Raw genomic sequence first — 21,606 nt, 5'->3', positions numbered from 1 at the left:
TCCTCAAACTCCACCGTGGACGAGAGAGAGAGAGAGAGAGAGAAAGAAAGAAAAACGGTGTAAAACAGAATAAAACGGGCTTCATACGGAAGAGAAAGAGGAGCAGGAGGGGAATCGGGACTGGGATAACTTCCTCAAACTCCACAAGAGAGAAGACTGGAATAGACAGAATAGGAACCAAATGCTCTTTTCTGCCCAGATGATCCAATCAATAATTAATCTGAAATTGTGCATTTTAAATACTCATAAGAATTTACCAAACTCTAGCCTGCAGGGACATAATTTAAAAACTGGTGTGAAAAGACATGATTCATTCTCTCACAGGTCCAGTTTCACGTGTCCTTTCTGACATGTTTCCTCTATGACCTGGCAGTCCATTCTCACATGTGTTGTCAGCAACGTGTTTAACGTGCCTTCTCTCATGCATCTCTCTCTTCCCACATCTGTCCAGTGTTTCCTGTGGTCTTTTCTGACACGTGTCTATTCTCATCCATGTTTTCTCTCACATGTAAATTTTAACATATGCTTTTCAGGCATCCTGTCTTGCATGCGTCATTTTTCATCTGTCCTCTGTCCACTGTTACATCTTCTCTAACATTCTCACGTGTCTCATGTTTCCTCTCTCACATGTCCACTCCGACATGTATCCGTCGTCCACGTGCAAATGCGGAGAGGTCCCTCGCGTGCACCGCATACGCTCGTCATGGTGGACTTCAGTTTCCTCCTCTTCTCTGCTTTAAGTTTTACCATCTAGCTTGCAAAAGTCCAAGTAAACAATGTACCATAGCTACATAAGCACTGCAGATATGTACCAGACCTGAGAGCAGGGAAATATTTCAGCTGGGGTGATTTTAAGCACTAACATGTGGGGGGGGTTTCCACTGAAGAGGGAAGGAGTTTTCCATCAACAAGGTGGCGGTAAATGAGTTGACACAGGTAGGTCACCTGCCCTGTGTAGACACACCCCACCCGGGAGGAGTGGCCTCTGCCGCAAAACAGGTACAGATACGATGATTCAGTCATAGTCATGGGCTGCGGGCCTGTGGATTCAGAGGAACACACTACATATTTAAATATTAAAATGCTCAATGGAATATTGTCATATTTCTCTCAGTAATATAGTGGACTCATTGGATTTTTTTTCTTCAGTTAAAACTCAACTTATGTGGAAATAACAGGAAACCCAAAGGTAGGTTGATGAAGTCCTTGAAGAGTCAATATTGTGTGTGTGTGTATCCACCTTTTTTTTTTTTTGTGGTGAAGGGATCTGGGTCCAGATGTGGACCTTCAGGGGTCCCCTGCTTTTTCATTAAACTGGTGCTGGTACAATACACACTTACCACATTTAAAAGTCTCAGCTCACCTTCTGAAAGCAAACTGGCTTTTAATATGATTATTAAAAACTACTTTCTCATCCATAAGGGGTGGGAACTTGAAGCAGTTATTGTCCAGGTGTTCTTGTTCTGCCCAGGCAGCGGAAAACTGCATTCCTCTTGACTCTCCTTCATTCCAGCACTAGTGAGGTAGCAGCCCTGCAGCACCGTGACCACGGTGGTCCTGGTGGAAGTTATGCGTTTATATTTTTCATAACACATACACTAACTGTTGGAGTAGTCAAGGTATGCACTTTTGCTCTTCCTGGAGTTCTGTAATTTTCTTGATCTTAACTGATTGAGTTTGAACAGGAAACATCCCATGCCTCGTACATGTAAAAATCCACCTCTGAGAGCACTGAGAAAGGACTTCCGCAACAGTTCCGCCAAGTGGCGCGTCAGGCGGTCATTTCTGACACAGTCTCCAAGAATCAAGGCCTCATTACCTGGAATCAAACTATTCGGTATGTAAATTACACCAGCTACCTGAATACTTGCGCTTTGGATGTTTTTGCGCAGAAGAGCATCATGGCCAGTCGAACCTGGGTTCCTCTCTCAGATGACCGCTGAGGGAACAATCCTTCTCAACATGAAAACTCAGCAGGATCTTCAACTGCGGCAGAACAGCGACACAAAGGCTCGCTCTGTACGAAGCACACATGCCACGCATTCTTCGTTTGGCCTCATCATCCTCCTCATCTCCCCACATCCAGGCTGTGCAAGATGTCAGCTGATTGTCCAGGTGCATAAGATTTGTTCTGGCACTGGAGAATCAAGTCCCCCCGTGCAAAGTTCCTGAATAGTTGTGATGGCTAACGAGTGCAAAGAAAACTAATAATTCAGTACACAAACTATTTTTTTCTGCCAAAACACTACTTGACATTGTATGATGGACTATCCTCATCCACAGCTGAAAGGACATGTAAAAGACAACACACCCAAAAACAAGAACAGTCTGGGTCAGTGAAGTAATTTAAATTGTTTAGTGGCAAAACTGAAACATAATACAAAATCTTCAGTGATGGGAAGGTTAAATAAAGGTACAGAAATGGGGGGGGAAAATCATCAATATATTGCAAGAATTTAGATCCTAATCGGAACACAAGTATCACAGTTTCTAATACATATGATGACCTAGCACTACTACATAATACCTGTACATATTAAGACCAACAATGATTTTAGTCAACATTCACTAGTGCAAAATACATTTGAATTAGTGAAATCTCCTTTGCGTTACTGGTAATATACTGTGTAGAAACATTAACCTATTAATTGCATTACAGTCCAAGCCAGGATGAATAGAACACAAACTGCTCTCAGTCACTTGAGATAAGCATCACTGAAAAAGTCTTAAAAGGAACAATTTAGAGTATTTGGTTTCAAAAGGTCTTGAAAGAGCCTGCAATAGTAAAAATGGCTCAGACGGTGAGTTCAACGTACTTATTTTGAACATTAGTGTCAGAAAACAAATGCATGGAGATAAATGAAAAGGAGCTGAACCCACATCAAGTTTACAGGCACCTGGACTTCACTGGAGACCCACTGGGTGTGTGAGCAGTGTGTTGACACCTCATAAAGTGAGTGGAACTCAAGCGCTGTGTACGTGAAAATGGTATTGGCACTTGCCTGTCTGTGCCATCGCAACACAAACAGTGTCATCTTGAACACTCGCATAATTCAAAAAGGAAAAACCGAAAACGTGCCCTGACAGCAGACAGTCATGTAAGAAAACATTATGAAGGACTCGTTGTTCCAAAAAAAAGAAAAAAAAAAAATCCGTCATTCAACAGTGACTCATGTCTCCTCAGCAATGCTGCAGTGATATTGAGGAATAATCTTTCCTCATGATCCTTAGTTTTTTTTTTTTTTTTAAAAAACATAAAAACCAAAGTTTCTCAATTTTAAATAATGATAATTCTCCAGAAACAGTACAGTACAGCAGCGAGGTGAAAGTACAGCCCCACTGTGAGAGTCTGCCCTTTAGGGAAATTCATGAACACATCTCTTAACATACACTTTTGCTTTCTCTCTCTAACGGGGGGGGAATTTTTTTGAGAGGTGACATGGACCCTTGAGGACACTAAACTTTATTGCGCTTCATGTTTGGGCAGGTGGTGCGTAGTTAAGCGTAAGCAGATAAAAGACCTTCCAACTGACAGCTCAATTTCAGTCACCGGCTGCACGGAGCCTGCGGAGGAACACTGAGGTGTGTCGTTGCTTCCCATTCAGTCAACAACTACCTGGTGCCTCATTCAGGCAGAATAGAAACATCGAGGATGGCAGCAGGTGGAAAGAGACTGGAATCCAGGAGGCAGACTGCTATGCTAAGAGAACCCTTTCTTGTTTTTTTTTTTTTTGAGACAGTACTTCCTGGAAAAATGCCCCAGATCCTTCGAGGTGCCGGATACTCTAGTCTTTCACGTGGTCCTTGTGAGGAATGAACTGTCATGTTTCGAGGCATCAGCAACACTCGTTGTGCCCCTAAAAGTGAAGGGGGTGCCTTCAGATGCCCAGAGGGGGAGAGTGGATGAATCAAAGGACACAATTGTTCAGCTACAGCAAGGAGGAAATGGGGGTCTTCAGAAGCGGAGCGAGAGGAAATGGGCGTCGCCTTTGGCTGCTGCCATCGTACATATACAAGTTCAACCCTGGAGCCCCACATCCTCCATCATTCCCCTGCGATAGTTTCTGACTGAACAAAGATCCTTCAGACATCCATCATCTCTATAAAAGCAGTTTGCACAGTTGATCAGGTGTAACAAACTGCTTTCTTTAAAATAAAGATTAGAAACTTGTGATTTCCAGAAGCTTCCATTTCATCGAGAGATCAACTGCAGTGAAACTAACACTTTTCAGTGGTGAAAACAGAGTTCAAGGGAACAAAAGAGTTCAGAGGACAACAAAGAGGACATTCAGCTATTCCACCTGTCAGTTATTTGCATATAATGAATTTGACTCGTGCTTTTATAAACACCGTAAAAAGATGAACTGTTGCTCTCGCTTAAGGTTTTGTACACTGCTATGCAAGCGCAACATGCTAGTCTGCTTCACCAGTTCACATTTCACCTGCTAAGTAGCTCTAACAGCCTAAATAAAAATGACACCCCAAGGTGGAGGTGTTAGCTGTTAGTACCGTCCAGGCTTTTGCAGATGGCTGTGTGGGTCAGCAAGGACCGGGACAGGGTGAGGAAGACCAAACGCAACATAAAGGCGGGAAAAGGAACAATCAAACTGACCAGACCCTCGACAGAAAGCACGGTGAGAAAAACCCAGGGAGGAATGGACCCCTAAAAGGAACCACAGCAGGGTCAGTAGGCCTCAAACCAGGCGATTTAATTCCATCTCCTCGTGCTCCCTCACACGACTACCTGGCCCTTGCCAATGAGACGGGCCGAGTCCCCATCAGCGAGGCTGTCAGCCTCTGAGTCCGAGTCTGAATCCTCCTCTGGGGAGTAGTAGCCTTCATGTGTCAGCAGGGGTGACTCACAGCGGGGTGCGGGGACCAGGCACTCGGCTGTCGCCACGGTGGAGGAGTACACAGTTGGCGTACCGTTGTTGGAGGAGGGTGAACCAGGCTGGGAGGCGCGAAGCAGGGGAGTGCGTTCTGTGCTGTCCTCCTCTCCCGCACCAGGACCGTCCCCAATCCCGCCCTCCTCGTTCTCGGATTCGGACTCCGGGTGGTCGGGGCTGGGCTGGACGACGCGCTGCTTACACACAGGGCAGGTCTTCTTGGTCTGCGTTAGCCAGGGATCCACACACCTGCAGTGGTATGCTGGGAAAGGGGGAGCGGGTGTACGACGGGCCAAAACGTCAGTGTACAGCACTTTGGATTAAAGAACCACGAGAAAACTGAGCAACAGATCAACTGACTGGTGCGTTTCTGGAAACGCAGCTGCACGGAAAAGTCAAATCTGTCAAATCTAAATTTCACTGAGTAGCGGCAGTCACTTGTCAGCTCCTCGTGGTGGCCAAATACACCAGTAAAAGTAAAGGAGACCAATATCATTCAGACTCCATGCAGAGTGAAATGGAAACATGTCCCTGTGTGGGACATTGCTCAAACCCTGGGAACGGCCTCCATGAGGTGCCCAAGAGGAGCCTCTCGAGCTCAAGCACCTGGCTGTGCAAAGGCCAAGTTTCTGACCACACCTCAGCGATGTTCATGCATGGCGAACTCAGTGGGCAGACAGACACAGTGACACACATCAAAGGACTGCAGCTCACAGTTTACCAGTAACAAACAGAGCAATATGTCAGGGGTCCCATTTACTCTGAACACACTCTTTGCCCACCTTAGCTAGGTGATGCGTTTCTGGAAAAGCCATCGTAAGGCAAGTTTTCACACCTCTGTGGTACTGTATGTCTGTTTACCTGTGCTCATTCAGCTTTCATAGCCACTGTGTAGCACATATTTACCAATCGCTCAAACAAAAACAGCCATGCTACATTAGGTTTATGCCTTAATTGAACCTTTAATGCAAAATTAAAAACAGTAGAGACGAAAGAAATCAGTGAAAACAATACAAATAAACTAGGGCTCAAACAAGCTGACAGGGTGTGTGTGCGCGTGCGTGCGAGAGAGAGAAATGACAAGCAGAGGCATCAATTTATTAAGTGAAAATCAGTTAAGCACAATTCTTGTTACTCAAATGGACATATCTCAGGTATGACTGCTCTGCTTGTTTTCCTGGACACACACACACACACACACACACACACACACACACACACACACACACACACGACTTACCATGTGAACAGGGCAAGATGCGCAGCTTGTCTCCGTCCTCGTACTCATCCAGGCAGATTGCACACATATCATACTCATCACCTGTCACACAGAGAGAGGTGGAGAAAGACAGAGAGAGAACCAGACCACATTTCATATATCAATTTCCTGGAACCAAACCCAAGGAGCATCAGTTTTGGTAAAGACATTTTATCTGCTGATTTCCTCTTCCTCTCCCTCCATCTCAGCTGCTGCCAAAGCTGCCAAACACACAACGTTCACAGTCATCACCTCCAAAGCCATAATGGGGGGGGGGATCCTTTTAAAAACATAAAGGAACCCTGCTAGAGTGTTTTCTTTATCTTTGCATTTAAGACTTGTCTCCCTTAAGTGGACAAAATCCCCTTTCTTTATGTTTTTCCAAAAAAATGTTTTTCTGATGTCTTTCCTCCAAAGCACTTTACCAACCTCATTCGCCTGAAGCAGACGAGACAACTGACGCCATCATTACCCCGTCAGGTGAAGTTAAAACATTCTGGTTTTATGCTGGCACCAGGATTTCTTTCCCACCATGCTGTGAAACTTATGTTCCCGTCACGCAAATATACACAAGCTGCCCCGAGCGACAGGCGTAATATGAAACACAAAGGGAGACCGAAGGAGACCTTTCTGCGTTGATACGTTAAAAACAAGGAGGTGGAAAAAGTTATGATGAAAGGATGATTCCAAATGAGTACAATATTCAAGCAGCAGTACGATTTTTTTTTTTTTTTTTTCCCCCCTTCCCTTAAACATGGCCTACATTTTGAATGGGATATTCATGACAACGTGTGACAACTGCTCTCCTCATTGGACGAAATGGGTAGACGCTGTACGTATCGTGCAACTCCACCCGACCTGGCTCTGCTTCAGCAGCTTGTTGAGAAGCGCCCGAGGTCAAGACCAAGGCCAAACCTTACATGCAAACACAGGCCTGGCAGGTGGGAAGAGCAAGAGGGTGCAGTGCAGGACCGAGCAGGAGAGACAGAGGTAACGGAGGGGTTCTGAAAGAAAGCTGGACACAGGCGTCCAACATTTTTCCGAGATAAACTTTAGTACGAGCAGCAGAGGAGGGTGCGAGTTCTGCCCACTGCAGCAGATTAATCCTCTAAGATTCCTGTTCCTCTGCATTCCTTCACATAACTGTTTCACAAACATGAACAGACATGTTAAATGCAAAGCAACCACTCAATTTGTTTCCTGCCATCAGTGACATCTCTCCGGGAAGTATATTTGGGGGAACAAGTTGGCAGCGATGCACCCAGAGTCGGTGCTCAATGGCTCAGTTAGCAGGGACTCCAAACTGGGTGACAGTAACTCCAGTCTATTGTGTTCAGGCCACACTGCGGTTGTAGTCCATCAGCTGAATTGGCCATCTGATGTTTCCTTGGTAACGCAACAGAACACACAGTCACCATAAGAGATGTCAAAACAAAATCTGGCTTTTAAATTATGTCGACCGTGTTCTCAACTATTGAGCTCCAATTATTTTTGTCCTGCGTCTTTCCCAGGATGCATCACTGGAGCACAGAGTGACATGGCCTCAGCAGCACAGAGCTGTGCCAGTAAGACAGATATCATCGCTCATCTTGACATGCATTCTGAGCACCCTGCTCACAAAAAATGTGTACCAACTTGATCCTATTGTTCATATAGCTCACGCTGTACCCCAGGGCAGCTGCACACATGGTAACTGTAGAGCACCGACTGATGCAATAGCCGTTTGTGGGCAACGAAACAAACCAGCACTCATCTATCAGTGGGATGCCTTATTACCACACGTTGCTCTGTGTGCTTAACACCCTTCTCCTGAAGTGCCGTAAATCTCGGCTGGGTGCTTCTCAGTTCCATCTCTGTCTGTATATCTAGACAGCGCTGAAAAAGCAGGAAGTTTTTACTAAAATGTGTGAAGTACAGACTCAGTAACCGAGAGCCTTCAGAAGTGGCTAAAACATCCTGAATGCTACCTGTGTACTGCAGCCGTTTGGAAAGCAGCGAGTTTTATGTCATAACATAACTGTGAAAAATTGGCTTCTTGCAGTGGCAGAGTGTGTGTGGTCCAGAGATGTCACTCACACAAACACACTCTCACAATGCAAAATTTGTAGCACCATCTGCTTGAGGAAGGGGGGGAATGGAAGAGGGGAGGATATTGCGCTCAAACAGCAACTGTGGCATGACAAGCAAGTCCAAGTGAGACAGACATGCACACAAGCACCTGTCACACAAATACAGTATTTTTGTCCTGAGGCTGAATTTGAGTGAGGCACAGCTGGATGGAGAAGCAGTGAGACAGACAGCAACAGGGAGTCCTCACTCACCTTTCTTAAACTTGTGAATGGGGATCTTTTTCAGCTGCTCCTTGGTCAGCCGGTTCCTCCTGGCCCTCTTCCTGTGCTGCACACAGCGCACAATCTGTGCCGTGGGAGAGGAGCGCTGGTGAGTGCGTGACCCCTGGCATAGGCTGCTGCCCAGCGTGGCGATGGCAGTACCCAGGGGTTCGGCTAGGCAGCGTTCTTAATATGGTTCTCGTGCAAGAATTAATGGCTACAAAGTTATGGCACCCGGAAAGATATGCGTGTTGAAGACCATCTGTTTTCAACAGGCAGGGCTAGAGGAAATGCTGTGCACACTTATGGCTCATGAATGTTGCGTTTTGATCAGCAACAGCACATGATTAGGTGCACAAAAGAGCATGAAACCAAAAGACTGCTTTCTATAAAAAAATAGAAATGTGTTATTGATCACTACAGTATATATTTATTACACATTGTGGTGGAAAGGAAGGGGGGGGGGGGGGGGGGGGGAATTTGATTTCTGGGGAAACAGAGCATGTAACATTGGAGAGACCCTTGTAACTATGTAAGTACTGAGGACAAAAACTGGGATTTTCATACTGCTTATGCAAAAGTGCGGTTAGTATTCTGCTCAAACACATCAATGGAAGGACTAGTAGCGAATATACACATATATACTTCTCTGTGTCACAGGAAATGGAAAAAGTTTGAGTAACAGGTTAGGAGACAGAAGCTTCTTACCAGGATGGTGACCATGGTGAGGATAATCATCCCCATGACTCCAGAGAAAGGGATAAGGTAGTAGGAGAGAGGGAAGGAGAACTCTGGCCAAAGCACCACATAGGCCCTGTAGGCCAAACACAGCAGACATCAAGATCACCAGCAGCACAAAGGATTCAGACTCGGGTATGTACATATTACACACACTGACATCTATTGTCAGTTTACCATGACAAACATCAGCTCATGATTGGGGGGGGGGGGGGGGGGGGGGGGAGAATTATATATATAATTTTTTTTTTTTATAACTGGAAACCACAATATTTACAGAACAAGATTATGAGATTATGGCATTTGCCAGTTATCTAGGAGGACTTCCTGTGTTGCCCTTAGGTCACCTGCTGTCAAAAATGACTGTTTGGAGGCAACACAACAGTGGTCCTGGTTTCTTTGGTGGATTCACATACACACAAAACTCACCCGCTTTCCCCAATGATGTACTTCTTCAAGTCCTGAGCGGCAGTGTACCCGGTAAACACGGAGGGGATCTCAATCTCATCTGCGATCGTCTCTGAGGAGGGAAAGGCACTGGTTGTCAGAACTCACATGCTTCTTCTCATCAGCTGGAATTTGGGAAGGCTACAAGAAGCAACTTGACAAAAAGAAAGCAATGCACTAAATTATGAGTATTACATGTTGTTTCACTGTGACAGTGATTTGATTTTCGCAGCTTGGTGACAATCGGACAAACAGGGTCACAAGGGAAGGGACTGCACGGTACTCACCATTGCTGGAGCCCATGCTGAGCAGGCGGTCTGACTGCACATTGTGCACAATGGCTGCGCTGAACCCGGCCTGCTGAGCATGCAACACCTGAACGGAGAAGCATCAACAGCCCACACTCATTTGGTTTCACAAAGAAAGGACAGAGGCAAGAAAACCACAGCATACCTTGATGTCAAAGTTGCAGTCGTAGCGGCGAATGAGGACAATGTAGTTGGTGAGGTTGTTGTTGATCGGCAATGGCTTGCGTGGGGGAGGCTCGATAGGGGTGCAGGCGTTAAGAGGACGGGACTCCACCAGCACTCCCTGACACATCAAGATGGTGGGGGTAGTAAGCAAAAACTTGAACCATACCTTGTTCCAGAAATATGAAAGATAGCTAGAAAACAATAACCGCCCCAACAGGCCATGCGTCACTCACCACCAGGCCCTCCTTCGGCACACGGCTCCCGAAGAACGAGGGCATATCCTCGAAGATCATGTGTGTGATGTTGCTGTTGTGCTATCGGGGAATGGAAGAAAATGTAGGTGAAATATATGAAGGATGCAGAATAGAAAGGGCACCAGATTCCCCAAATCCTGTCCCACTGCTTTCCTTTAACAACCACTTTGTGCTGTTTCTGTCTAGGAGCAAATCGCTAAACCAAGGCTGGAAAGTTTTCAGATGTGTTTGGAAGTGCCCTTCAACAAATTGCTGTCGGCAGAGTCGCTGTTAGTAATGTCAAAAAAATCAGATAACTGGCTCTTCATTAGCGTAGCCCTGTCTCCCCTGTTGTCTGTTTTCTGTCAATACAATCGAGGCACTGCAGACAAACAAAGGTGTTTGCAGTTGGAAATGAAGAAACGGACGTGTGGCGGAGAGCCAGTGGAGATTTTTCAAAACGCTTTTCAAAGTTCCACCCTCCAGGTTATTCCTTTTGGTATAAAAGAGATTATGAGTCAAATCTGAGAAAAAAAAAACCAATACATTTTTAAAGGTTACTCGGGTATGTCACTTGTACTGTATGTACTAAGAATACATTACACTGTCAGACATAATGTTGGTTTACTCAGCAAATCTGCAGTCCATACTCACTGGACCGCTGCTCCCCCCCCCCTTTTAGAAATGTTCTGTATGAAGGGATTCACTGGTATACTTGTATATTAGTGAGGTATTCATATTTTCATACATGCGCATATATAATTAGAAAGCTATCTTGAAAAATAAAATTTTGTCATTCTAACAGCAGTCTTACTATCCTGCCCTGAAGGACAGGAATAAGCGAATGTCAGCTTTAAGATTACTGAAAGGTTTTTTTTTTTTTTTTAAAAAAAATAGCAGAGGGGCTACAGAACAGTATCGATGTTAAAAGATTAGAAACTGATCAGCTTGATAGACATATAACATTCCACCCCCCCAAAACTCACTTCAGTTTCAAGAAGTGAGATCTCACTAACAAGGAAATCATTTCCTCCACATCTTTTACTAGCACCCTAACACACACACACACACACACACACACACACACACACACACACACACACACACCAGCCAAGCAGAAGCGAGGTAACAGACTCACAGCATAGATGTAGGCATGTCCTGGGGAGGACACTAGAGAGCAGTACAGGGCCACTGCAAGGACGGCCAGTCGGTGGCCCGCAACCCTCACGGGCAGCATTCTTTTTTGCTGGGGGTTGGGGGAGGGTCACCGGACAGGGGGAGGAGCCTGGATGATGACAACAAGAACATCCATTGGAGACGGCGCCATGGTACCAGCATTATTCTGGGACGGTTCTGCTGAAAACAACACTTAACACACCAGTTGCTCTGGAACACAAGGTGCATAAAAATAGTTTGCAATGTCAGTCAACATGTGTTTATACTCGCGCGCGCACACATACTTGTAGAAAACTTTGTACCTTGGGGTACAGAAAACCCTTTCGGACAAAGGTTGTAAATACAAGAGAGAAGAAACTGTCCTTCACACACACACACACACACACACACACACACACCTTAAGCAGGATCTACGCGCAGGGATTCCTCAAGTCTCGACGCACCATCCCAACTTAAACACACAACAAAGAGAAACCTGGGTGTCTTCGTCACAGATTAGTCCCACTTGCAGCAGCGCTTACATTATGTCAACATTGCATTTATTTACTTATGCTTTTCTCCAAAGCCAGTTACAATGTTTAAATATTTACAGTTATTTACCCATTTATAAAGCTGGATATTATTTTTTTACTAGAGCAATTTAGGGTAAGTATCATGGTCAAGGGTACTTCAGCAGTAGGGAGAATGTCAACTTACAACCTTCATATCCAAAGGCAAGAATGCTAACCACCACTCCATCGGCTGTCTGATTTACCTATTCATTCTGTACTCTTGTTTGTTACCAGAGTAATTACCCTGTACCTGTTATATGTCGCTATCAACCTTGGGCCTGGACAATGAATTTTAGCATCCAGAGACTACAGCTGGACCGTGACTGAGTTTTTTTGCACAAGATGCCTCCAAACAGGTCCCCTATCAAAGACGGGTGGGCAGCCACTGCTACTTGGACCCCCCCCCCCAGACGCTTTCTTTTTCCTCCCTTTCTTTGTACACTGGGAGTTTCTCATTTCCTCTCCTCCACGGCCAGCTGGTTTACTTCATCGTCAGCCGTACCTGTTGTGACTGTAAATTCGGATCATTGACAGCAACCTTGTCCAGCGCTGTCTCGCTACAGTTACAGATGCATGAATCATATTCAAGGGGTAAAATAATGCGCTCTTATCTCAGACTGGGAATAAAGACACAGATGTTTTATGAAAGCATGTTAATAAGTAAGGCATACACCACATTCAGCACTGTGTGAAACTTCCACACTTCTCCACCCAGGATGATCCTTGTACTCAGAGCACCACGACATTGCAGAACAAAGCCAAACAGGAAGTAGAGACTCATAACTTCAGGACTGTGGTCCCTGGATGCCCCCACCATATGTTATATGTCAGCACCTTCGCACTGTGAACTGAGGGAGTTGGTAACAAGATGCTCAGAACCAGGTGCGCAGCAACCCCATGCAGATATTTTCGTCTTAAAAAGGGAATGGCTGAGAACCCATCAAGCGTAAACAAATCACGTGATCATCAGTTACACTTACTACAAAGTAGTAAGGACAATGACACAGATTTACAGTGCTCTGGTTCCTTCAGGTTATTCAACATCCACTCATCCACCCATTACCAATGACCGCTTGTTCAATGCCAGGCGGGTCGTGGTGGTCCAGAGCCTATCCTGAAAGCACAGACTGTGAGGCAGGGTAGACCCTGGACACTGGTCCAATCTCAGATGCACATGTACGATGCTGGAAAATCTTGTCCATTTTTCTGTCTGGATATTTGACTGGAACAGCCGAGCTTAAGAACACTGTTAAAATATACACAAGAGAACTTGGTACAGGTACATCGGGTCACAAATCCATGTCGTTAAGCAATAAACCGCGACACACCTTTTGCTTTTCACAGGACCTGTTCTCACCCTTCTGGCACAAACCAGGAATACAAAGGAAAGATGATCTTCCGGTCTTCAGAGTTAGCAGTTACCAGTCCTGACAGGAGCGCATCACCACTGTGAGTGTAATTTAAATTAACCAGTGTAATTTTAATGAGACCTATTCAGCTGCATCATATTTTCATTTCAAATTGCTCTTGTTTGGCAGAGGAAAAAAAAAATCTTAGCGAATAAACTCATCCTGATGTGGAGAAGACAAAGGATGATACGAGTCCCTGCAACTCTCAGGGCTTTCGGAGAAATTAAGGCCCCCCCTTACACTGAGTGGGAACACGTTACACAGAAGTCCATTGTGCTTTAAGCGAACCAAAACGGCACTCGCCGCTCCACAATAAATGAGCATTCAAAAACATCTCCAGGATTTAAAGCAGAGCATAATGGGAGCTCCTTTCAAAAGTTGCCCTAAAAAAAGAAACAGGCCATAACTGAATAAACCAAAACAAATGCAGCATCACATGTGACGCAGTTTGTGTTAATCACATGGTGATAGATACTGAACATCATCAGCAGGCACTTGCTGTTACACCTCCTTGATCACGCAAACTCCACACACGTGGAATCGAGCGCACACCCGAACACACACAGCCCACGTGCTGCGGGGCACCAGCGCTACCCCCTGCGCCACCGAGCTGCACAAGTAAGACCAAGGCTAATATTGATGCACCTGATTATTCTGATGATCGACTTATTTGCAGCAACCGAACGATTAACTGCTTGACTGTCGCAACTTAACAACTCTTCATCCCTGTGGAGCCGTGTGGTACACAAACAAAAGTTCCACCCGAAGAAACACACACGCAGAGAGTATATACGACTATAATAACACGTGACTGTCACGACTTTCACTCATCACGCGAACAATCGCTGTTCGAAAGTCGTGAAGGCGCCGAATGTTCGCCTCCCCGAGGCTGCGCGAGCCTCAGCCTGGTTTGTTACGTCACCCACGACATGCATCAATGTGCCAAACACAGTCAGAGCGAGAAAACGGAGCGAAATACTAAAATACACAAGACAAGAGGAGAAGAGAGAAGTACAACTTGTACAGCGCGCTGCATAACAAATCGTCCCGCGGCGCTTACTCCTTCGCAAACACTTCAGGACACAGTAAATACAGTGATTTGCCAACACGGAGCTCCGAGTGTTACATTTATTACATACCGTCCGTTAAGTGTCCGCGGAGCCCAACTTTCCCGTGCGCTGCTCCTCCTGCTCCTGCTGCTTCAGGGTGTCAGCTGTTTCCGACAGCGATTTCTCCCACCTTCTGACATACAGACGGCTCTTAGCGTGTAAAACCTCCGTTTAATTTTCAAATGGTATCCTTATATCCCGAGTTAGCGAAGTCTTTAGCAAAGACAGATTCCAGTCGTCCTCACTCCGATTTCCGTGTTTACGATTCTGTGGCCAATGGCAGCACCTAAATATCGCGTGTTGACAGGATCAAAGACGTGAACCTTCTCGGGAGAAGTTGGGCTGCCATTGGTCCACACGGCGTGACGTATTTCCGACAATTCTCTTCCGCGATGGATGTATTAAAATCTCTGACGTCACGTTCAAGGAACGTAGTCACACACACACATTTTATTAATCCCTGTACTGAAGTCAACAATTTGTCTACTTAAGGATTTTCCCCGCGTTCGCACGGGTTTCCTCTCACAGTACAAAGACGTGTTTCACATGAGCTGATGACTCTAACTTGCCTTGTGTGTTATACTACTGTACTGGATAGAGTCATAGAGGTGTGAATGTAGGTCGTTTACTGTAGTGCAACTCTCTTAATCACATTGAATTAAGGTGTCACATAAATAGTGTGTAGAACTGAATAAACATAAATGTAATGTCCATAAGTATATGTAACACTCGGGTGTGATTAATTAAAAGTACACATGGGAAAAGGCACGTGACCAGTTGGCTGCCTGGCGGCATAACAGGTGGCCTTACATGGTGCCTCTTACACTGTGGGTTTTCATGTGGCTCATTCCGTGCGAAGTTTTGCATGCACTTGTCCTGTGATGCACCGAAGAGTACCCTGCGCAGGCCCTAAGTCCAGGATGGACTCTGACAGCTGTGACCCTACATGGGACGAGTAGTTATCAATGAATGAACTGAATCATGTGCGTTTGCAGTTGTAGGAAATGTTGCAGTTTAACATTTCCAATATGTTTAGACAAATTATCCTTAGAAATTGAACCATCTATTGGATGGCTATCATGACATATTTCTAATTTTCCATACCCAGATCTTAGTAAGCTCTAAGAACAGCTGGTAGTGTAATGGTTAGAATTCTTGCTTTTGGTTCCAAAGGTTGCAGGTTCAAATCCCATCTCCAGCTTTGTAGTAGACTTGAACAAGGCTATTACCCTAAATTGCTCAATGTAAAATAATTCAGCTGTATAAATGAGTGAATAATTAAGTAGCTCAACAGTGAGAGTCATTTTGGAGAAAAGTATCAGGCAAATGAGAGATACATTTTGTAAGTCTGTTTAAAGTAGCATATCTAATGTAAAATAATTCTTATTAAATGTTGTGATGGCCATGGAATTGCTTTACTTTTGTGACTTTTTGTCAGTTTGAATTCATCTGTGGATTATAGACACACACTGTCTGAGGCCGCTCGTCCCAGCCGGGGTCGAGCCCAGCAGCGCGGGGCTGGGGTGGAGGGGACACACCCAGGATGGGACACCAGTCCATCGTAAGGCACCCCAAGCAGGACTCAAGCCCCAGACCTGCCAGTGGGTGGGACACGGCCAAGCCTGCCGCACCACCGCACCCCCCCCCCCCGTGGATTATACAGTACATTATAATTTTATACAATTAAAAGCATAAATAAAATGCTCTGTATCACTTTGTAAAAAAAAAAAACATTGCTGCTCATTTAGGATGTCAATGGCAAATTGCTAATTATTTCATGAAATAAAATTCACAGGTCTAAATAATAGAAACCATAAAAATAACAGATGAGAAAAACATTCTGCTGCAGTAGGTATGTTAAATGGTCTATATCAAATACTTAACATTACTCTGACATTGAAAAAATCAGGCAGCATGTGAAAAAACTACCACCAGTAACAATTTGAGATACAGTTCAGGTAGGCAGTGCCTGAAGCAAACAAGGAATGCCTAACTTTGGGGCTATCTCACAGCGCCTGCATGGTGTGAGGGGACATGGGTTTGATCCCCACTCAAGTCTGTGTGGAATTTGCACGTTCTCCCCGTCTTCTTGGGTTTCCTCTGGGTGCCCCGGTTTCTTCCCACACTCTAAAGACATACTGTTCAGGTTCACCCAGGGTGTGTGAATGACAGAAAGAGAGTGTGTTCCACTGCTGTATGGATGCGTGACCCCTTGTAAGTAGTGTACCTAACAGTGTAAGTCACCTTGGTGAATAAGGTATGTGGACTGATAACGCTACAGAGTATCCATTGGAAGTCGCTTTGGAGAAAAGCCTCTGCTAGATAAATGTAAATGTTGGTCCAGAAAATGGCATGAGCAAGAAGAGTGTGTGGCCATACATGCTGCTACTTACAGGAGAAGAGAGAGTCAGAAGCTGACAGCGATAGTAAGACATCCTGTCTTGCCTGAAGGTCTGGACAACTAACCTGAACCTCTGACAGCAGTGATGTGCACTGGAAGCCCAAAACTGACTGAGCCACCTTCTTTCATTGTGGCAAACTGTCCACACATTTTCATCATGGCTGCCTGGGCTTCTTCCACAACTGGTATGTATGTACTTTACTATCAGGGCACCAAGACAGACAGGTGTGACTAATTAAACACAAAAACATAAAAGATATTTTATTGACCATCTTTAACATCACAGAGGCAAAACAGCTGATAAATTACTCCGTCTCACAAAAAAAACATAGAATACAGTACTAACTTGATAGCATTACACACTTTCTAGCATTCAGATTAAGTATCTTGACTGTAAAATACATTAATTTAAACACAGTGCAACAAAGTTTATCTTGATGTTTTCCATTTAAAACACAAAGCACTCTGCAACTGGTGATACTGTTGGCCTGTCAGTGTCATGTGAATTCAAGTGTTTAACGTCTTTTGACTACTTTGTATAGTCCCTTATACTATCATTGGTGTGCTATTCTTGTACTGTTTAATGAAACTTTCCTAGAGTTCATATCAGTTAGATGGCAAAATAGTATGGACATGACATCATACAAATAAGTACAATCAGATTTTGCTGGAAACATAAGCAGAATGTTTCATTTGTTTAAACTGATATCTATGAACTGCAGTTTATATGTAATATGACCACAAAGCTTAACACACAAGTACATACTGAAAAAGTCACAGATCACCTGGTTTAGTTACCTTTGAGCAGAACCCTCCCCTGTAACCAGTGCACACTGTCAGGTGCCACAAGGTGGCACTAAAACCTGCAAGAACAACTCAGGTTTGTCAACATTAAGAGGGGTGGAAAAGTACAGGGGTTTTCCTGTCTTTGCTGCATCCCAGGTTAAAAACTGCTTTAAGAAAAACACTTGACATTACTGCATTTTAACCTTAGACAAGTAACACTTTTCACTTTTATTCCCACCAGCCCTGGGGGGCATTAGATGCTAATTTTCCTTCAAGTTATATTCTAAAACAGGAAAATGTCCCTTGGCTGATGTCATGAACAGAAAGCTTGGAACTTAAAAGTGGAAGACACAGGTAGAAGTCTGAATTTAACACAGTACAGTGGCATTGGGTTACGCTATTTGCACTGTTACTTCACAGCTCTTGTATATAGTGTACAATGTCTATACAGACCAGCCAGGCTGACAGAGTAAAGGGATTAAAACACTAAAAGCACCTCCCTGCTGCCCCCACTCAGCTTCTTTCACTGTCCTACACAGACATACACACGTGCATACACACTCAGCGAATCTATCCCTCAGGAGCTACTGCTGCCTCCTGCTCCGTGCTCCTCCTCCTCTCTCTTCTGCCGTTTCTTAGCACGGATCTCGTTCATGGCCTCCTCGATGGAGCGCGTGTCCCTCTTGTTGGCAACGGGCACTGAGAGATATTCATTTAACATCAATATTCAGCACCTTTATCTATATTCAATATGAATATTCAGATTATACATTCTCCTGAAAACAGTTTGATTATACGCTTCATGCCAGTGAGAGAGAGCTCCAAGTTCCACCGAGACAGGATTAAAAAAAAAAAAAAGAGGGAATCAAACTGGAAGACACAGAACAGTGTGTGTGAGACCGGACCTCATCACACTTACCACAGCCGTACGCCCTGTTGGCCTGCAATGTGTGAGCAGCATCTTTGGCTGCCGAGGTGCCGATCAGATGGCTGTACTTGTCCCGGTAGTTAGAGCTAGGAGAGGATGCGCGCGCCTGCGTCTGACTGGCCTCCTGTTCCTCCAGCACAGCTTGCTCCTGGGAAGCAAAACAGAAGTGTTCTTTCTGACACTGAAAGGTCCTTACTTGTTTCTGTGTGCGCGCGCATGTTTCTCCTCCTGTTTTTACCTTTAGCCGACGACGCTCCTCTGCTTTCTGTGGGTCCCACTCCTCCCCCTTACGGTAAGCCTCCAGCTCCTCATCTGAAGGAGCAAACTCCTACATCCACACACACACACACCACACACACACACACACGAGTAAAATACCGCCCGACACTCATTAAGACCCATTACTGTACAAGAACATGCTCTGTAGGTGAATAATTGGAACAGAAAAATCAAAGAATGCAACCTTCTTGAAGATCATGACGTATCGGCTCTCTTCATCTTCACCGAATGAGAACGATGTCAGTCCAGCCACTTCAGCCACATCATGTCTGAGAGGATTTTACAGACAGAGAGCAATGCAATCAATACGTTTAACAGCATGCAAAAAGCCTTGTCTGTGTGCTCCTAAGTCAAGCCCAGTACAACAAATCGGTGTTCCTGAAACGCAGACCACATGAGCAGCGTGCACACACAGCATGTAACATGGGATGCGAACTGCTCTAACTGCAATCCGTTCCAGATGTGACATCGAGCTCACTGGGTCCGCAACAGACAATCCTCACTGTCACATTGACAGAATCTACTATGTAGATTAGAGTAGGAGTGCCACATGCTCCTGGCAGCAATTACAGGATGCTCCTCTCGATCTTCCCCATGGGGCTGTACTTCTTCTTCTGCAAACCACTGTCCTGGATGAAGTCAGACACCTCCTTCTCCATCTGAGGATGGCACACAGATCACATGCTACAGAGGGCATTCTGGCCACAGTAGGGACATGTCAAGGCCTCTCCTTCTGCACTAACTGAAAAAGGCTATCAATTTTCTAATTTCTTAGCAGTCAATTCATATTAAGGACATGCTATGAAATAATGCACACCCCCCTTACTCTAACATCCATTCTCATCCAGGTGTGGGGCCAGAAAATGTAAACATTTACTGGTCAATAAAAAAATACAGCAAACAGAAAGCCTCTTACCCGTTTTCTGAACTCAGCTTTCTTCCTTTTCTCATCCTCCTGCATCTTCTTCATTCGGGCTGCCTGCTCTGTGGACACAGTTCCCACAGTCATTGTTCTGACAAGTGTGTGTGCGCGTGTGGGGATGGGGAATGTCAATGTGATAGATAAAAAACACCTCCTCTACAGAATGCCAATTTCTGCTCATGAACACCTGCTGTGAGTTTCATTTATAATACTGCCTACACTGCAATGTGCTTCTACAGATGGAATTACTCCCCCGATATAGGCAGCGTTATTCTTTGTCATTTTTCATCTAACACAGACCCCGCAAAGCAGCATCCAGAACTCCAGTAACTAAAGGAAAATAAAACTTCCGCCTGCTGGAAAGTCATGTTTCCGCTGAACCAATGGCAACGCAAGACAGTTTACACTGAAAGCCAATGAGAGCACGGCAGAGGCTGAACTGTTAGTGTTACAAGTAATCTCAAAGCGAATCGGAGAGGCGAAAAGTTTGACTGACGTATCTTTTGGCCAATAGGAGAAGAGGGACAAACCTACAGAGAAGACCCAGTTAACGCAGATAGCGAGCGTCCTCTGTGCGAAGGGAGAAAGCAATATGGAGGCGAAGGGAATTAGACTTTTAATTAGAAATTAGTAGCTTCACTTTCCTAAAATGTGGTATTAGCTGCGTGGCGAGAAAGGCGAAGGTTATTCTAGGTCAACGTAACGCGTACCTCGAGCTTTCCGTCGGCTTTCCTGGTCGCCGACGGTGGGAGGTTTTTCCATGGAGCTCAAGATCGAGCCCAAAAGGTCCGCCATCTTGGACTGAATGTCTAGCGCCGGAAGTGCGCTCCTTAAAGGGATCGTTCTAACACGCGAGATGGGATAGGGGGCACATGCGCACTATCGGTCGTAATCGGGGAAAAAAAAAAAAAAATGCTATTTTGATCTATTAGCATGGGCTGCGCCCGGGTTTTAGCAAAGTACGTTGGCTAATTTTCCTAATGTACGAATAATCACTCATATACCTTTGATTCCGTTTTAAATAATAAAAAAAAGCCACGTTTCACAAGAACGAATTTTGACAAATTTTAACATTTACCTGACGCTTTGCTTCAAAGTTACTTTCAGTGTGAAATTGCTTACGCAGAGTGATTGACTATTTATGAAGCGGGTTATTTTTTGTGCAGCTATTAAAGTACCCTCTTTAAGTCAGTTGAATGTTTTCATATTATGTATTACATATGACTGCCCAATGATATTTAAGGGAGACACATTTATCTAAAACCTTAGATACAGCCATCCATCCATCCATCTTCAGTAATCCCTTGACCAGTCAGGGTCATGGTGGTCAAACATTGGAAGAAGAGGGTGCTGGGCTTGTCAGGTCAGGGTACACCCTGGACGGGACATCCCACCCCGCCAAGCCCACCGCAGGGCGATCACACATAACCGTAACCCTTCATTCACACATTGTGGACAATCAAGAAGCACCAGTTCACCTGAAACATTTCACTGGGGATGGAAACCCGCTTTAACACGGCGCACGCACACGCACAACGAACCAGATATGGAGACACGGCGCAGGAACCGTGACACACCCGTGGTACCTGCTTTGCCACTCTGCCAGTGAAGCACATTTATGCATTTTAAATTATTTGGAATTTATGTCAGTGTTGGACATTTCTCCCAAGCATTGCGACA

At 45.0% G+C, this 21,606-nt stretch overlaps 2 protein-coding genes across 2 annotated transcripts; both read right to left on the bottom strand.

Moving 5' to 3' along the window:
• Nucleotides 1-2,364: 2,364 nt before the first annotated feature.
• Nucleotides 2,365-14,944, bottom strand: rnf167 (ring finger protein 167). Its single transcript, XM_018728945.2, has 10 exons — nucleotides 14,641-14,944; nucleotides 11,504-11,650; nucleotides 10,366-10,446; nucleotides 10,113-10,250; nucleotides 9,947-10,034; nucleotides 9,642-9,732; nucleotides 9,183-9,288; nucleotides 8,466-8,559; nucleotides 6,127-6,207; nucleotides 2,365-5,148 (listed from the first exon to the last, which is right to left on the bottom strand). Exons 2-10 carry the CDS (start codon nucleotides 11,600-11,602, stop codon nucleotides 4,733-4,735), a joined length of 1,194 nt encoding a protein of 397 aa, XP_018584461.2. The 5' UTR covers nucleotides 11,603-11,650; nucleotides 14,641-14,944; the 3' UTR covers nucleotides 2,365-4,732.
• A 2,313-nt stretch (nucleotides 14,945-17,257) lies between these two features.
• Nucleotides 17,258-20,763, bottom strand: spag7 (sperm associated antigen 7). Its single transcript, XM_018728950.2, has 7 exons — nucleotides 20,637-20,763; nucleotides 19,921-19,988; nucleotides 19,575-19,663; nucleotides 19,189-19,273; nucleotides 18,964-19,053; nucleotides 18,717-18,873; nucleotides 17,258-18,496 (listed from the first exon to the last, which is right to left on the bottom strand). Exons 1-7 carry the CDS (start codon nucleotides 20,719-20,721, stop codon nucleotides 18,375-18,377), a joined length of 696 nt encoding a protein of 231 aa, XP_018584466.1. The 5' UTR covers nucleotides 20,722-20,763; the 3' UTR covers nucleotides 17,258-18,374.
• Nucleotides 20,764-21,606: the final 843 nt, after the last annotated feature.

Source organism: Scleropages formosus, chromosome 21, assembly GCF_900964775.1.
Source record: "Scleropages formosus chromosome 21, fSclFor1.1, whole genome shotgun sequence".
Taxonomy (NCBI): domain Eukaryota; kingdom Metazoa; phylum Chordata; class Actinopteri; order Osteoglossiformes; family Osteoglossidae; genus Scleropages; species Scleropages formosus.
Note: the sequence above shows the minus strand (reverse complement) of the source record. Positions and strands in the feature narration are given on the sequence as shown.